The 13501-nt window shown below is 42.1% G+C and overlaps 1 protein-coding gene across 1 annotated transcript in view; it reads left to right on the top strand.

Moving 5' to 3' along the window:
* Nucleotides 1–13501, top strand: part of ANK3 (ankyrin 3) — a 204877-nt gene that overhangs the window by 51653 nt on the left and 139723 nt on the right. Inside the window, exons 2-4 of the mRNA XM_062580702.1 lie at nt 7359–7460; nt 8014–8112; nt 8495–8593. Of these exons, the coding sequence (XP_062436686.1) occupies nt 7359–7460; nt 8014–8112; nt 8495–8593 (300 nt within the window). The remainder of the gene's footprint in view (nt 1–7358; nt 7461–8013; nt 8113–8494; nt 8594–13501) is intronic.

Raw genomic sequence — 13501 nt, 5'->3', positions numbered from 1 at the left:
TGGCTGAGAATGACTAACAGGTAGAGCGTTGCAAGCAATGTTGAAAATGGTGTATACTAAATCTGCATGCTGAAGACTTTATCTAGACATATGGTCCAACAAGGAAAGAGATTTCTTTATTTGCTTGAATGTTTTCCTGTTTTGGTCAAGATGCTGTTTTAGGAGGATTTCTAGAAAGATGGAGCTGAATCTAAAATGCATCTTTTAGACTTCCTTTTAGACTGCTTAATGTATGATTGTACATTCAGATCAATTATTGCACGGGGATAGAGCCTCTGCTGTTGCAGTATGGTTCATTATAGTTTCAGATGCATTGGTTGTACTAATATAAGGGCTTTTAGTCTCCGTTCTCCAGGGAGAGGAAATTCACCCAGTCTGAAACCAGTGTATTTATTAACTTGTGGAAAACTGATCATAGTTACATAGTTTGAAGGGGGCCAGTTAATATTTTTACTCCTTTATCATGTACAATACAAGAATATGGTCAAAGGATTAAGATGCGTAATAGGACAAACCATTAGAGGGGTATTTTTTGTTTTTAGCCAATAATTAAATCAGTTCTCGTGCTGCAGTCATATTCAAAACAGCTTACTTTCCTAGCCAAGGATTTATCCTGTGAGTTGTCAGCCAGCAGGAATGGAGCTCTTCTTGTTGCCCTGTGGTTGTGTTTACGATTGCGATCCCAAAAGTATTTCTCTGAAGGATAATTAACAGCAGAACTGCAGAGAGCAGTTGGCCCCAGGCTGTCACATTCTTATCAGAAAAAACACGTACGATAGTCTGTTATGAAAAGCATGAGGACAGCCGCAGTCATTTGCACAGAGAAAAGATCATCTTCCAATTCAATGCAGCTAGCTCACTATCTAGTTAAAAAGATACGAGCAAAATTCTGTAATATAGATTTAGTTATGAGGTAGTAAAAAGGGTATGAAGGATACACTTACTTGGAGAACTGGTGTGAAGGGTCTCCCCAGGAAGATCATTTATTTCACATGGTTTACACATTGTTGTTAACTGGCCTGTATAACTAAATTGAAATAAAATGTTATCAGTTAGTGAATGAAGGTAACAACTTTTGGAAGAAAATTCAAAATTAATGCTGAGGACCTCCAGTTTCCAGTGTAGTACTTAGTACCCATCAGCACTGGGCCTACTGCAGAGAAGAATGCAATCAGCTGCGGTATTTCTCCCTTATCATAACAAGCAAAAATGTTACCATTTGTTTTTTCAGATCATTTCAGGCTGCTGCAAAACTAGCTTTGTTAAACAGGTTTCCAAATGAAATAACATAAGTTTATCCCTTAAAATGAGGTCACTGCCCCCCCCCCTCCCGCCCCCAACACACGTTAGGCATGGTTAGCATCTTTCCACTGGGACTCAAGCCAGGATGCATCCTGCTCCAGCACAATGGGAACCTGCTGGGGGTTTCCCTTCACAACAGCTACTGTTAAAGATGGAGCGAAAAACAAAACCCTGCTCTCAACGTGAAAAAGAGACTGGATTTTTAACTGAAAAAGCAACCACTGTAAGCAGAACACAAAGGAAAGAGAGATGAGCATAATAAAAATACCATCAGTATGGGAGGGTGCCTGCGCCCATTGAAAATAATGGCTTTGCACTTTGAGGGCTCAGTAAATAATAAATATGCTCTCAGTTTTCTGGAAGGATCCTCTCTAGTTTCCTCCATGGGAAAGCCAGGCTAGTGCCTGAGCTAACAGACACTGCAACATTTACTAATATTTTTTCTGTCTTTACTCATACTAAATAGTGTCTTACTTCACTTGGAGCATTTGGAGGAAGAGATCCTGAATATGTATTTACTAGCGTGAGTCAGAATCAGCTTTTTCCTATTTGAAAATGGAGGCTTAAGCTAATATCCAAGTGATGTAGAAGTTAGTCTTTCCTATAATAAACATGTTTTTAACTGTTGTGGCTTCTCCTCAAAATGTGACGTATGGGCCTTTCCCCTGTACGACACAGGCCGTACCATCCAGCATGGGACGGGAGCCTGGCGCTGGGGAGCGCAGTACTCCTGCTCCAGCCCTTCAGCCCTTCCCCGCTGCATCCCCATGGGGAGGCTGTTAAAATAAGCTCCAGGCTGGATAACTTGTTCAGGGCTGCAGGCAGCCCACGGTCGGCAAAAGCTGGTCAGCCTGCTTCACATCTGAGTTGACTTCTTATAGTATAGTATCTGGAAGAGGAATGCACAGAATTTTATATATATATATATATATATATATATATATATATATACACATACATATATATATATTATATATATATATATAGTTACATTGAAAACTATGTTCATTAGCCAGTCATCTACATTTATGCATATCTTAAAACTAGAAATAGTCACCTTTTCAAGAAATACAGTGGAATGAAGGAACAAAGTCTTACCATCTGTGAAGGAAAAGCTTGTTATTATGCATACATCAATACTGATACTCTCATAAATCCAGTATTTCTGCAATATTGTCCAAATAGCCATTCCAGAGCTAAACACTGTGCACAGAATCTGAGGTCTCTCTCTCTCCCTCAGAGTTACAATTTGAATGTGATTATAGAGATTCAAAAGGTAGCATGCGCAGGGAACACAGTAAGGAGCTGCGTACGGCTTGGGGGACAGGGCCTGAAAGCGGGAATCCTGGGCTGCCGTTTGTGGCTGCCTGCAGGGACGTCTAGGATGCAGGAGCTTCTGATGCGCGGCCCGTGCCTGTTGTTCTCCTGATGCTTGTTAAGATGGTGGAAAATCAAAAGCCAATTTTCAACTTCATTTCATGTTGGAATTGATTACAAAAAAAAAAAAAAAAAAGAAAAGAAAAACAAAGCAGATCTGCAGATGTAGCTAGCATGCAGAGAGCCTCTCATGAGTATTGAGGTTTAAATAGCAAAGACTGGAGAGCTGTGGGTTTTTTTTTCTTAATCTATTAAGAAAATGTCCTGTGAACATGCTCTCTGGGGCACTTAACTTTCAGATGCCAGCTAGTATAGAAGTGTGTATATTAAGAATAGAAACCACTGAGGGAACAGTCACCTGCATGGATATTCTGAGAGATCTGTTGGGAATTTCTAACTAAAATCTATTTTTTCCCTATTGTGTTTTTTGATGACTTTAACATAACGCTGTCTTGATCTGTCTTTGGCGTGGGCTCCTATGCATGATGGCAATGCAGGTAAATGATTAATGTTATTGTTATGCGTGTTTGATTTTTTAAATCCTTCAGTGATTCAAGCCCCAGCTCTTAGGAGCAATATCCGCCTGTGCAATACAGAGGCAGTTGCAGGTTATACCGTGGATGCCAACAGTCTGTTTTAAACAAGATGGGATGCAGATTAGAAATGACATTTTTCCACTCTATTTTGGTATTTAAAAAATAAAAAATATAAAAGATTATTTTGAATTTAGACTTAAAATAGAAATGTACAGTTGAGAAAACTTTATATTCAAAAATACAAAACTATTTTGGATTGGTATTTTGGATCCATTTTTAAAGACGGTTTTGTGCAGGGTTTTTTTACAGCATTGATCTGTGAATCATGAAAACGGTGGTTCAGGTGTCTCGTACGCTTGTTCCCCTTAGTTGGCCGGATTTTGCAGTTGAGCTGTATCCCCGCGGTTCAGGCCGGCTCCCTGCGGCCTGCCCGCGCTCGGCGCTCCCGGTGCCGGGGCGGGTGCACGGCCGCAGGGGCAGGGCAGAGCCGCGAGGCGCCTGGCCGGCGCGTAACCGCTCTGCAGGTCACCCGCGCGCTGCGTGTCGGAGTGCAGGAGCGCCGCTTTGTTTAACAAAATCAAGTATTTCTGTTCCAGATGACTTGGAAAGCAGTAGGATATGGATTTTTTATTGCCCCTGCGCAAAATAAAAACGTCATTATTAAGGTATATTATTAAGGTATAATTAGAAATAAACTTTGTGTAAAATACTTGGAAAGACTGGAAGATGGAAGATTTCTGTTGAGCTATGGTAAACAAACCTTGTTTAGACAGCCAGGGATTGTATATGCTGGCCTCGGTGATATTTTGCAGGGTACGTTTATATTTTGCGAGGGAAGGATGGGATTCAGTGGCTTTGAGTTGGCTTCCACGTTGAGAAGCAGGCCGGTGCAGCTGGTTTACTGTGTGCTGCTTCCAGTTTGTTTTATTTTAAACTGTTTTCTGAAGATGGCTGTATTTGGAGAATTCAGTGGGTCTGGTTGAAATAATAATAGAATATATTAATGGGAAACGACTGTAAACTGTAAAATACTGTCTAAAGGCAAGAACAGATACCACTTAGAAGGCCCAAAACTTGGGGCAGAGTGGGAGTTAAAATTGTCTTACTGTGGTGTTGCACTCGGGGCAAAACACAATGTAAGAGCGTGCTACGGGCAAACCCATATTTAAAAGGAATTTTATCTTCTGACTTTTCACTCTTTATTTGAATGGGAAGTGGTTGATGCCTGTGGTTCTGGAATACAAAAATACTTGGTCGTCTTCAGGAAATTGCTCTGGGAGCCCATCCTCATCACCTCTTGGTTGCAAAGTCACCGAACTATGTCTGCTTTCTTATTAAAATTATTTGTGTTTATTTGTTTATTTTAACTTGGAAAGGAGATTACTGACCCCTATGCTTAACTGTTGCAACATTTGGATAAATGCTCGCTGGCTGTTCTGTTTTTTGGAAGTGGAGGGCCTTTAAAAGAAGGCATTTCAGGTCATTTTGCAAGAGAGAGAAAGCTCGGCAGCCCTTCCCTGTCAGCCTGAGTCGGAGAGAACGTCCCGGCCTCAGGGAGGCTGCAGAGCTGGGCCGCTCGAGCTGGCATCCCGCGAGGCCGGCGCCGCCGCTCGCCTCCGCCGAGGCAGAGCGGAGAGGGCTGCCGAGCGCCCCGGAAGCGCCGGTGACCCCGTGCGCACCGCTCTCCGGGCTCAGTGGCTGAACTCTGCTATCGCCTCCCTGAGCTTCAGCAAAGCGAGCGGGTTTTAGCTGGCGGCTGGCGAAGGAGGGCGTTCTGCCCGCTTCAGCGGTTTGGGGAACAGCCTGCGCATCCGTTGGCAGTGCCCGAGCTAGCTCGGTGTGAAGCATTTTGGATATCCCCGCGCTGCAAGCGTGGCCTAACCTTTGCCTTTCCTCTCTCCAGTGAGCAGGCACTCCAAGAGCAGCCTGAAAAGACCGCCAGCACTGCTCTTCCCTCACGGCCTAACAGCAGCCAGCCGTTAACGTGAATATCGGCCATTTATCGTCCCTCCTTCATTTGTATGCTCTGTTCTGTTGGAGCACGCGGAGAGGTTCAGCCGTTCCTGAGTAACGGCAGTGTTTCTTGTCTGCCATGAGCTAATGCGACTGGCTGGAAGGGATTTTCCATAGCAAGCTTCCCTGGTGCCTCCCTTCCCCACCCCGGAGCAGCCACAGACAGCTGAGGCCAGTGAGCGTGCACCTGCTGACTGCGCCGAGCAGGGGCGCGTCTCGCCGGGACGGACGGGAAAGGCTCCGTGCTATTAAGTCCTCCCTCGCACCTTTGGTAATGCCAATAAAACGCTGACCCGTTTTCTACCCCAGTGGCTGCTGTTGCTAAGCGCTGAAAAGATGACCTCTCTCCTGCATTGCACAATTCAGATGATCTTCCGAGGGAAACTGTTTTACTGCGTCTCCCAAGGCAGCGATTTCCCCCCATGGTCTTTGCAGTTCCGGCCATGTAGTTTATAGCAGCACCTTGCTTTTGATAGAGCCTAATTAAGCAGTGGTGTTTTGGGGCTGTTTTGTTGGAAGCACATTAGGGAAGCTGCTTAGTGATGATCAGTGATGATTATGAGCTGGGAAGGTTGTACGTTAGTAATTTACCATCACAAAGCTTAATGCCACGTGTAAAAAACTCAGAAGGAAACGAAGAGTCCATAAAACACTGCTTCTCTCCTTGGAAGAGAGGGATCGTTGTATTGAAAGTGTTAGTGAAACGTTCTTGCAGCACATGCTGATACGAAGAGGAGGACAGACTTCATTCAGCTTACCATTTTATTGTGGTTAAGCCCAAGATTGCTTCATCCTGCACAACCAGTTACTTCAGTGGCCTTTGAAGGCAATGCTTAACCAGAGCAGCCAGTTTGCAGTAGCTGTGGTGACCAGAGAGGAAACAAGTCCATAGGAAATCCAGAAAAATCAGGAATGAAGAAATGAGTTAAGCGCTGGATAATTAACTAAGCACTGGTGCCAGGATGTTTTGTATTTCTCTCAATAGTTATTTCCTTTAATTTTTTCTCTAACAGTAGTAACTGCCTTTTTAGAACCCTAAAGGGTCTTAAAGCATTTAAATTAGTAGTGATTTAAACCCTGCGATGAAATGATACTGGGAGAAACCGTGACATTTTTTGTTATGCTAGTTGGAGGAAAGGGCACAGAAAGATGTGTTGACTGCCTATGATCTCAGAGGAAGCCCTGGAACAGATAAAAACAAAGAATCTGTGATTTGTCCCTCTTGAAAGCTAACCTAGTTCTTTCCACCTGCTCCCAGCAAGATCAGCATTATCTAAACAATCCTTGGTGGATATTTGCATAACCTGTTGTTAAAAACCCTCCAGGCATGAGAATTACTTTCAGTGGTCTCTTTCATGGCTTAACAGTCCTTTCTGCCATCCTTACATTCAAGCTACAGTTATCACAAAGCAAGTTTGCTATCTTTAATCGGCTGTAATCTTTAAAGCAAGGGCTGAAAAAATAAAAATGCAGTAAAGGTAATGACACTGTTCCTAGGGAATTTTGATTACTTTGCTGAAATGTAGACAAATGTTGTAAATAAAATGTGCCATAAAGTGAGGGAGGATGGAGGAAATAAAATGTAATCGCATCATTAGACTGTTCAATGCCTTAAGTCCCTAGGGCCATGTTTTTAATTTAGGTAGTCCAGTTCTTCAACATTTTATATTTTGTTTTTTTAAATCTGTCATGTGAGATTTTACACTACTTGCCCAATCTGTTCAGCCTGGACGCTAAAGATGATGTGGCACTTTTTGAAAGAGCAGAATGGTTTCCATGGAGTCCTACCCTGAGTCTCAACAATTTTGTCTTGCATGCTGGGTACCAGATGTTTCCCTGGCTACTAGCCTTGCATGTTAGACAGTTCTGCATAATTCACGTTTATGTATGAAGTCAAATCTTGTGCTGCCTAGTCAGGCAGACAGCCCTATTTATACCAGAGGGAGTTTGCATAAGCAAAAAGGGTGGAGGTTTAACCCATATTTGATAAGGCAGTTTGGGATCCTTTCATGTCTAGTTAAACACACGTACAATGTGTTGTATCATTAGTAACTTCTTTGGCAAGTGAATGTGTTTCTATACTGTGCCTTAATTTCTAATGGGATTTTTCTTTTCTTTTTTTTCCTTTAGTCTGACACAAATGCAAGTTACTTAAGAGCTGCTCGAGCTGGCAACTTGGAAAAGGCTCTTGACTACTTAAAAAGTGGAGTGGACATCAACATTTGCAATCAGGTTAAAGAATATTTTGATCAAATTTGCTGTGTAAACACTTTCTCTCTCTCTCTCAAGTCTGTCTATATATTTGCACTGCATGTCAGCAATAACTTAAGTTTGTATTTTGATGAGCCTTGTCTACATATCTTATCCAATTAAAACTTGTATTTTATCCCTTACCAAGACATCATTCCAATTCTACTTGGAGAACATTGTGCTATTTAATATTGGAGATATTTAATACTGGGAGAGTTTTGGAAAAATACTTGGAGAATAGTTAATACTTGCAGAATATTGTGCTAATATCTTTCGTTTCATTTTTTTTATTACATTAGGGCGTAGGATAAGCACATAGAGCTTAAGACGCCAGAGCTACTATATCCTGATTGAATTCATACTTTTGAAGTACAATTCAGTTGTTATGAAGTTCACATAAGAATACTTTCTGAAAGAAATCCTCTCACTGGCATGTAACCATTTATCTCCTGAAGTGTTGTTTGCCACATGGGAAAACCTGTGTCAATCTTTTCCATTACATTTCTTTTTTTTGTTTCTTATTTTTTTTAATCAGAATGGGTTGAATGCTCTCCATCTCGCTTCCAAAGAAGGGCACGTAGAAGTTGTCTCAGAACTGATACAGCGAGGTGCCAATGTGGACGCAGCGACAAAGGTCAGCCGGGCCTGTCTAACTGTTCTCTTGTTCACACGCATCCCGTGGGTGCAAGGTGTCGGCCAGCTGATTGCAGATATCACTGCAGCAGTAGCTGCGTGTTCTTCATTGTTGGTGTGGTGTCAGGAATTGTTTATTAGCAACCTTTTAAATTACAGTAAGTGTCACAGGTTACTGGTGATGAGATTTATTCAACAAGTTGTAGATTCCTGTCTTGGTTTCTGTCCACGTCTTCCAGAATAACTACCCACTGGAAGTATTCACTAAGTATTTCATCCCAAGAAATACTATGCTTTAATGCAGACCATGCTCTTGACAGTATTGTCAGGTATTCAAGCTCAAGTTTTGTTCTCTTTTCAAATGTCACCATCTTTCATTTCAGAAAGGAAACACAGCATTGCACATAGCATCCCTCGCTGGGCAAGCAGAAGTAGTCAAAGTGTTGGTTACAAATCGAGCCAATGTCAATGCACAGTCTCAGGTAAAGTAGTATTTCTCACTTTGGGACTATCAAAAATATTACTGATATACTAAAATCTTTCTTCCTTTGTAAAGTATATTGTTAATAAGTGCATGTGTTAGATCTCACTGTGTTAATGCTGGCTCTGTAAAGTAGAGTTTGATAGAATCAGTAAGATGAATGTGATCCTACTAAAGTCAAGGCCATTCCTTTTTGGTCATTCCACACATGTAGGTGGTGGAAGAAAGGTGCAAAGACAAAGTTTAAACATACAGTTACCAGTTTATTAATGATCCAGGCATTTTAGTGAGCCTGGTGCTGAGTTCATCCCCCCCCCCCTCCTTGTAAGTCAAAAGAAAATCAAAACTTTAAATCTTTCCAGCTTTTCTCCCTTTCTGCTCCCTACCCCAGTCCTTGCCAGGTAGTCAGAGAGTTGCCCACCTCTTTCAACAAAGGAAAGAGCACAGAAATAATATTTCTATTTTAATTTGCCGAGGAACCACACAGATACCTGGAGAATAAGAAAGCAGTGCCACAAGCAAGGCTGTTGGGATAGTAAAGTGGTTTTGTAATAGAGAGCACAGCAAAGAATAGACAGTTCAGCCTTAGATCTGCCCTGCGCTGTCCTACTAACTCCCAGTTGTTACATAGTCAGAAGAAATAAGGATAAAACAGAAGAGTAGGAGAGAACTTGTTGCAGTGAGAGAGATCCTGTTTCAAAGTGATTCAGTGTTTCAGGCTAAGTGGAGTTCTCCTCTCTTTGTATAAGGAGGCAGTACAGGAATGTGCAGAGCTTTTAAGTTTGGTCAAGACCTTTGAAGGAACATTTAGGCACATTACAGAAAATTTGAAGTGCAAGGGAAAGCAGTGTTGCTGTTAAATGTGAAGAAGCAAAATAAAGCAGAGAAAGTCAGTCTCAAAAAAAATCTGCAGAGCTCAGGTTACTGTCAGCTGGCAGATGTGCCATGGGAAATATCCCTGCTTGCCTTCCTTGTTCCTCTACTCTCCCCTCATTTATTAGGCATTAGGTTAGTAGATGGCCTTCTCATCTGGCCCAGTATCACCATTCTTTTTTACTTTTATCAGAAGGTGGGTATGATAGACAACGCTTGTTAAAAAGGGAAAATTAAAAATGTACATTTTAAAGAAACTTTTTTTTCCATGGTCTCTCAGATAATAGGAACCAAATATTTAATGGAATCTATTTCAATAATATTAGTTCTTTTTGATTCGTATTTCATGTTTCATCTCATATTTCCTTCACTTGGATAAAGAAAATAGGCTCGTCAATTCCACTTTCTTACTATTTTATACTAGCTATTCACCACAATATTTGGTTTAAGGCATCATAGTTTGAATTTAAAGAGCACAGAAACAACGAAAAAGCAGTTTTAAGTAAAATCTTGTACAACTGTTAGGAAGTAAAAGAAAGTAGAAACATTTCCCTAGATTTTCATGTTGAAGAATGCAAGATAGCTATAAAAGAGTCTTTTCTGATTGTGTTTTAGATCATGGATTCAGCCCTGAAACAAAAAAAAAAAAAAAAAAAAAAATAGCAATTGTAAACATCTTATGTGACTGTATCGTCCACACACCCTAAGGTTTTGCCACATTACCCTAATTTTGCTAACTGATGAGAATAGAATATTTATTTATCTATTTTGCTCATCTGGATGTTTCTGAGGGCTTTGCTCGAGAGACTTGTATGTTAGTCGTAGCCCACCTATACCCGGGAGTGAGACACCCCACGTGGGACTTGGGTTCCTCAGCACAACCCCTGCGGGCCTCAGAGCTCCTTGTTACTGAACTGCCTCTAGACCAGCTTCGCCGCAGGTCGGATCATCGCTCGTAGCCTCCTAAAGCTTAGAATAATGTTCTGTGAATTTGGCAGGTCCACAGAAGACCACCCAAAGATTTTTTTTTTTTCTGTTTATTTTTCATTTTGATGTTGACCCTGTTTTTTATAAGTTTGACTTTTTCTCCTGTTTCCTTGAAGGTAACACCTGTACCCTGCTGAAAAAGCCAGCTCTCAGAATATGAGGCCTTCTTTAGCCAAATATTTGTTCTTAAAAAACAAACAAACAAACAAACAAAAAATAATTTTTACTGAGTCTGAATTTTATGCCTTTTCTTGAGGCTGTTTATTATCGTGGAAGACAAAATGTTTTCATTAGGCTGGTCGTCCTTTGGTGATTTCCATCTCTTTATTTTATTTTATTTTATTTTTGATTTTTTCTTCTAAAGAGAGAAGAAAGCAAAGCATGAGGGTAAAGATGATGAATATCCTACAATAATTTTAACATAAGAAAAAGGGTTCTGCTGTACCTCCAGGTTTTAATAATACTTGATTTGAGAAATTTTGCCTACTAATTATTTTCTGAAACTAATAATCAGGAAGTGTTTCCTATTGCTTTTTAAATGTGAATGTTTAAAACTAAACTTAAAAAGTGAAGTTTAGTTTAGCTGAGTTAGTATTGATTATGCCATGAGATGACAGGGAAAACATCAGACACTGCTGTTCACTAAAATAATAGTCTGTAATATGATATATCTGTTACCTCTGAAAGAACTTTCTGGATTCTTGGTTTTTCATTAAGCAGAGTTTTAACTAAATTGTCAGGCCTTGATTCTGGAAAGTGCATTAACACATTGCTAACTCTAGACTTTGGCTCTGGTGGGACTTCAGCGCCTGCTTTATGCTTGTAGCGATGCTTTTCTGAATGGAGACCAAATTATCAAAATACCGGAACAGCAACAGACCTTGCAGACTGTGCAAGCCTTGTAAACATGTGGTTTCACAGCTGCTCTGTGTCTTGTTGATGGTAAAGTTCCTCTTAGCCCAAACATCCAGTTCGCCTCATTTCCTTTCTAACAGCCCTTCCATCTGACCTATTTCCCTGCTGTCCACGAAGTCTGCTTGCTTGTCCCCAGATCGCTTGTGTCCTGGTCAGTGTCCAGTGTGTGCCGTGCAGCTCTGCCCCATTGCTGTGGAAGTCGGATGTCTCAGCTGTTTTTACCATGACTAGTGTAACTCAGCCATAATTGACTGCTTTTAGGTCTTAGACTGTGTTTTCCCTTCATCTCTGCAGAGTCCAGAATGTTAATGACTTTTTGTTGATGCAAATATATGGTCAAACTCTACTCCTCCTTGTCCTCCTCCTTGTCCTCCTCCTCCTCCTCTCTTGCAGAAATGTTTGCCCTGACAATGTTTGCAGCTCTGACAGTGCTGATACTCATTTGGCCAAATCCAGTCATATGGGAACACTTCCTGAACTTCTCCTTTATTTAAGCCGGATTAAATATCTCTTCTGTTTTACCTGCTTTTTAACATCATCCCTTACCTCGTATTTTAGACTACTTATTTACTTCATAATTGCATTGACTCTTTGAGAGTCGGATGAGGAGTTTAAGGAATGCAGGGTACTAAAATTGGGTCTACTTCTTTTCCATCGGAATCACAGAATTGATATGATGGTGGAGCAAGCCCAGGAGCTGTATTTGGTCATTTATTATGTCCAGAGTAATACCAAGTGTCTGTCTTGTTTTTGACCACTTGATGCCTTTAGGACTTTTAAACTACTTCCTCCACTCTCAAAAAGGCCTTGATGTCAGGGAGAAGTGCTTTCTCCAGCAATGTTAAAATATGCTATCTGGGTTTCTTCAGCTCCATTTTATTCATTTCACACCCACTCGGCCTTTCGCTGCCTCAGCTGTGTGACAGGAAATCTTCAGTGTGTGAATAGGAAGCACTGAGATGCAGTGTAAGTGCTGAACTGAACTCTGCTTTCTCAAAAGGCAAGTTGGGGAGGTGGGACGTATCTAGCGGTCTCAGGCAGGTTTGCAGAGGAAGCAGGTCCCTAAGATCATTGAAGAGGAGGAAATTGGGGGAAGCTGTCTCCTAAACGCATGCTTTTGGTCCCAACATAAACGAAGAGCCTGGGTATAAGGAATGGCTTGAGCCTCTGTTAACCAGTAGGCAGAGGTGGAGTCTTTAACAGGTTTAAATGTGGGCAGACCTTTATTCTGCTATAGGCTGAATGGCAACGCTGAAGGGTAGTTGAACCCTCTTGCCCTAGTGTTAGTACTGATAGTCTGCAGCTGTGTTGTGGCTGGAAGTAGATGGTACCAGACAGCCCCACTGGTGTACAGTGGGGTACGGCAGTAGCATCATACCCATCTTGCCCATTTTGCGTGTGCTGCAGATTGCTGTTGTGCAATACTAGATCGCAGCGTGTCTCTGGTCTTTTCCTGGTAGCCCCAGAGCGCGCTCTGGCTCAAGCCTCTTCCTCACCCCACTCCACGCATGCATTTCTGCTTCATCCTCCCAGCAGCCCCACATAACCCGGAGGCAGGTGTGGTGTGACAGCGTTATGAGATCTGGGGGGTCTTAGGCAGGAGCAGTCCGGAGGGAGATTGCTGCCCTGCCGCAGCTGGCTCTGGCTGGAGTGCGTCCCGGACTGGCCCTTCCCGGGAAAAGTCCTGGCTCCTCGGAGGTTGCGCAAAGGCAGTGAGAGGAAAGAAAGAGAAGGCCCCAGCAGAGCCCACTGAAGCCTCAGTGACCTCCTGCCCAGAAAGTTTAATGGAGTTGGTACCCATGCCGGTACCGTGAGGAAAGGGGTCAGGCAAAAGCTAGCGGAGGTGTGTCTGACCAGAAGGGTATTGCTGGGGTATGGAAAGGAAGATCGTAGCAGGTCGGCGAAAGAAGGGATTGTTGATCTCATTGCTGATGCTGCCTTGGTGGTTTCAGCATTACCAAACTATTCGATCAAAAGAATATGGATATTTTAATTTGTAATATAAAGTTTGCTTGTTCACTAGGTAACGATTCTGTTGCACTGAGGGGTGTGCAATGCTGTGTGAAAACCAAGCAACTTCGAAGCGCAAATCAGCAAGTTTTATAAATCCCTGTAGGCGGTATCTTGAACCCAG

Source organism: Rhea pennata, chromosome 7 (genome assembly GCF_028389875.1).
Source record: "Rhea pennata isolate bPtePen1 chromosome 7, bPtePen1.pri, whole genome shotgun sequence".
Taxonomy (NCBI): Eukaryota; Metazoa; Chordata; class Aves; order Rheiformes; family Rheidae; genus Rhea; species Rhea pennata.
Note: the sequence above shows the minus strand (reverse complement) of the source record. Positions and strands in the feature narration are given on the sequence as shown.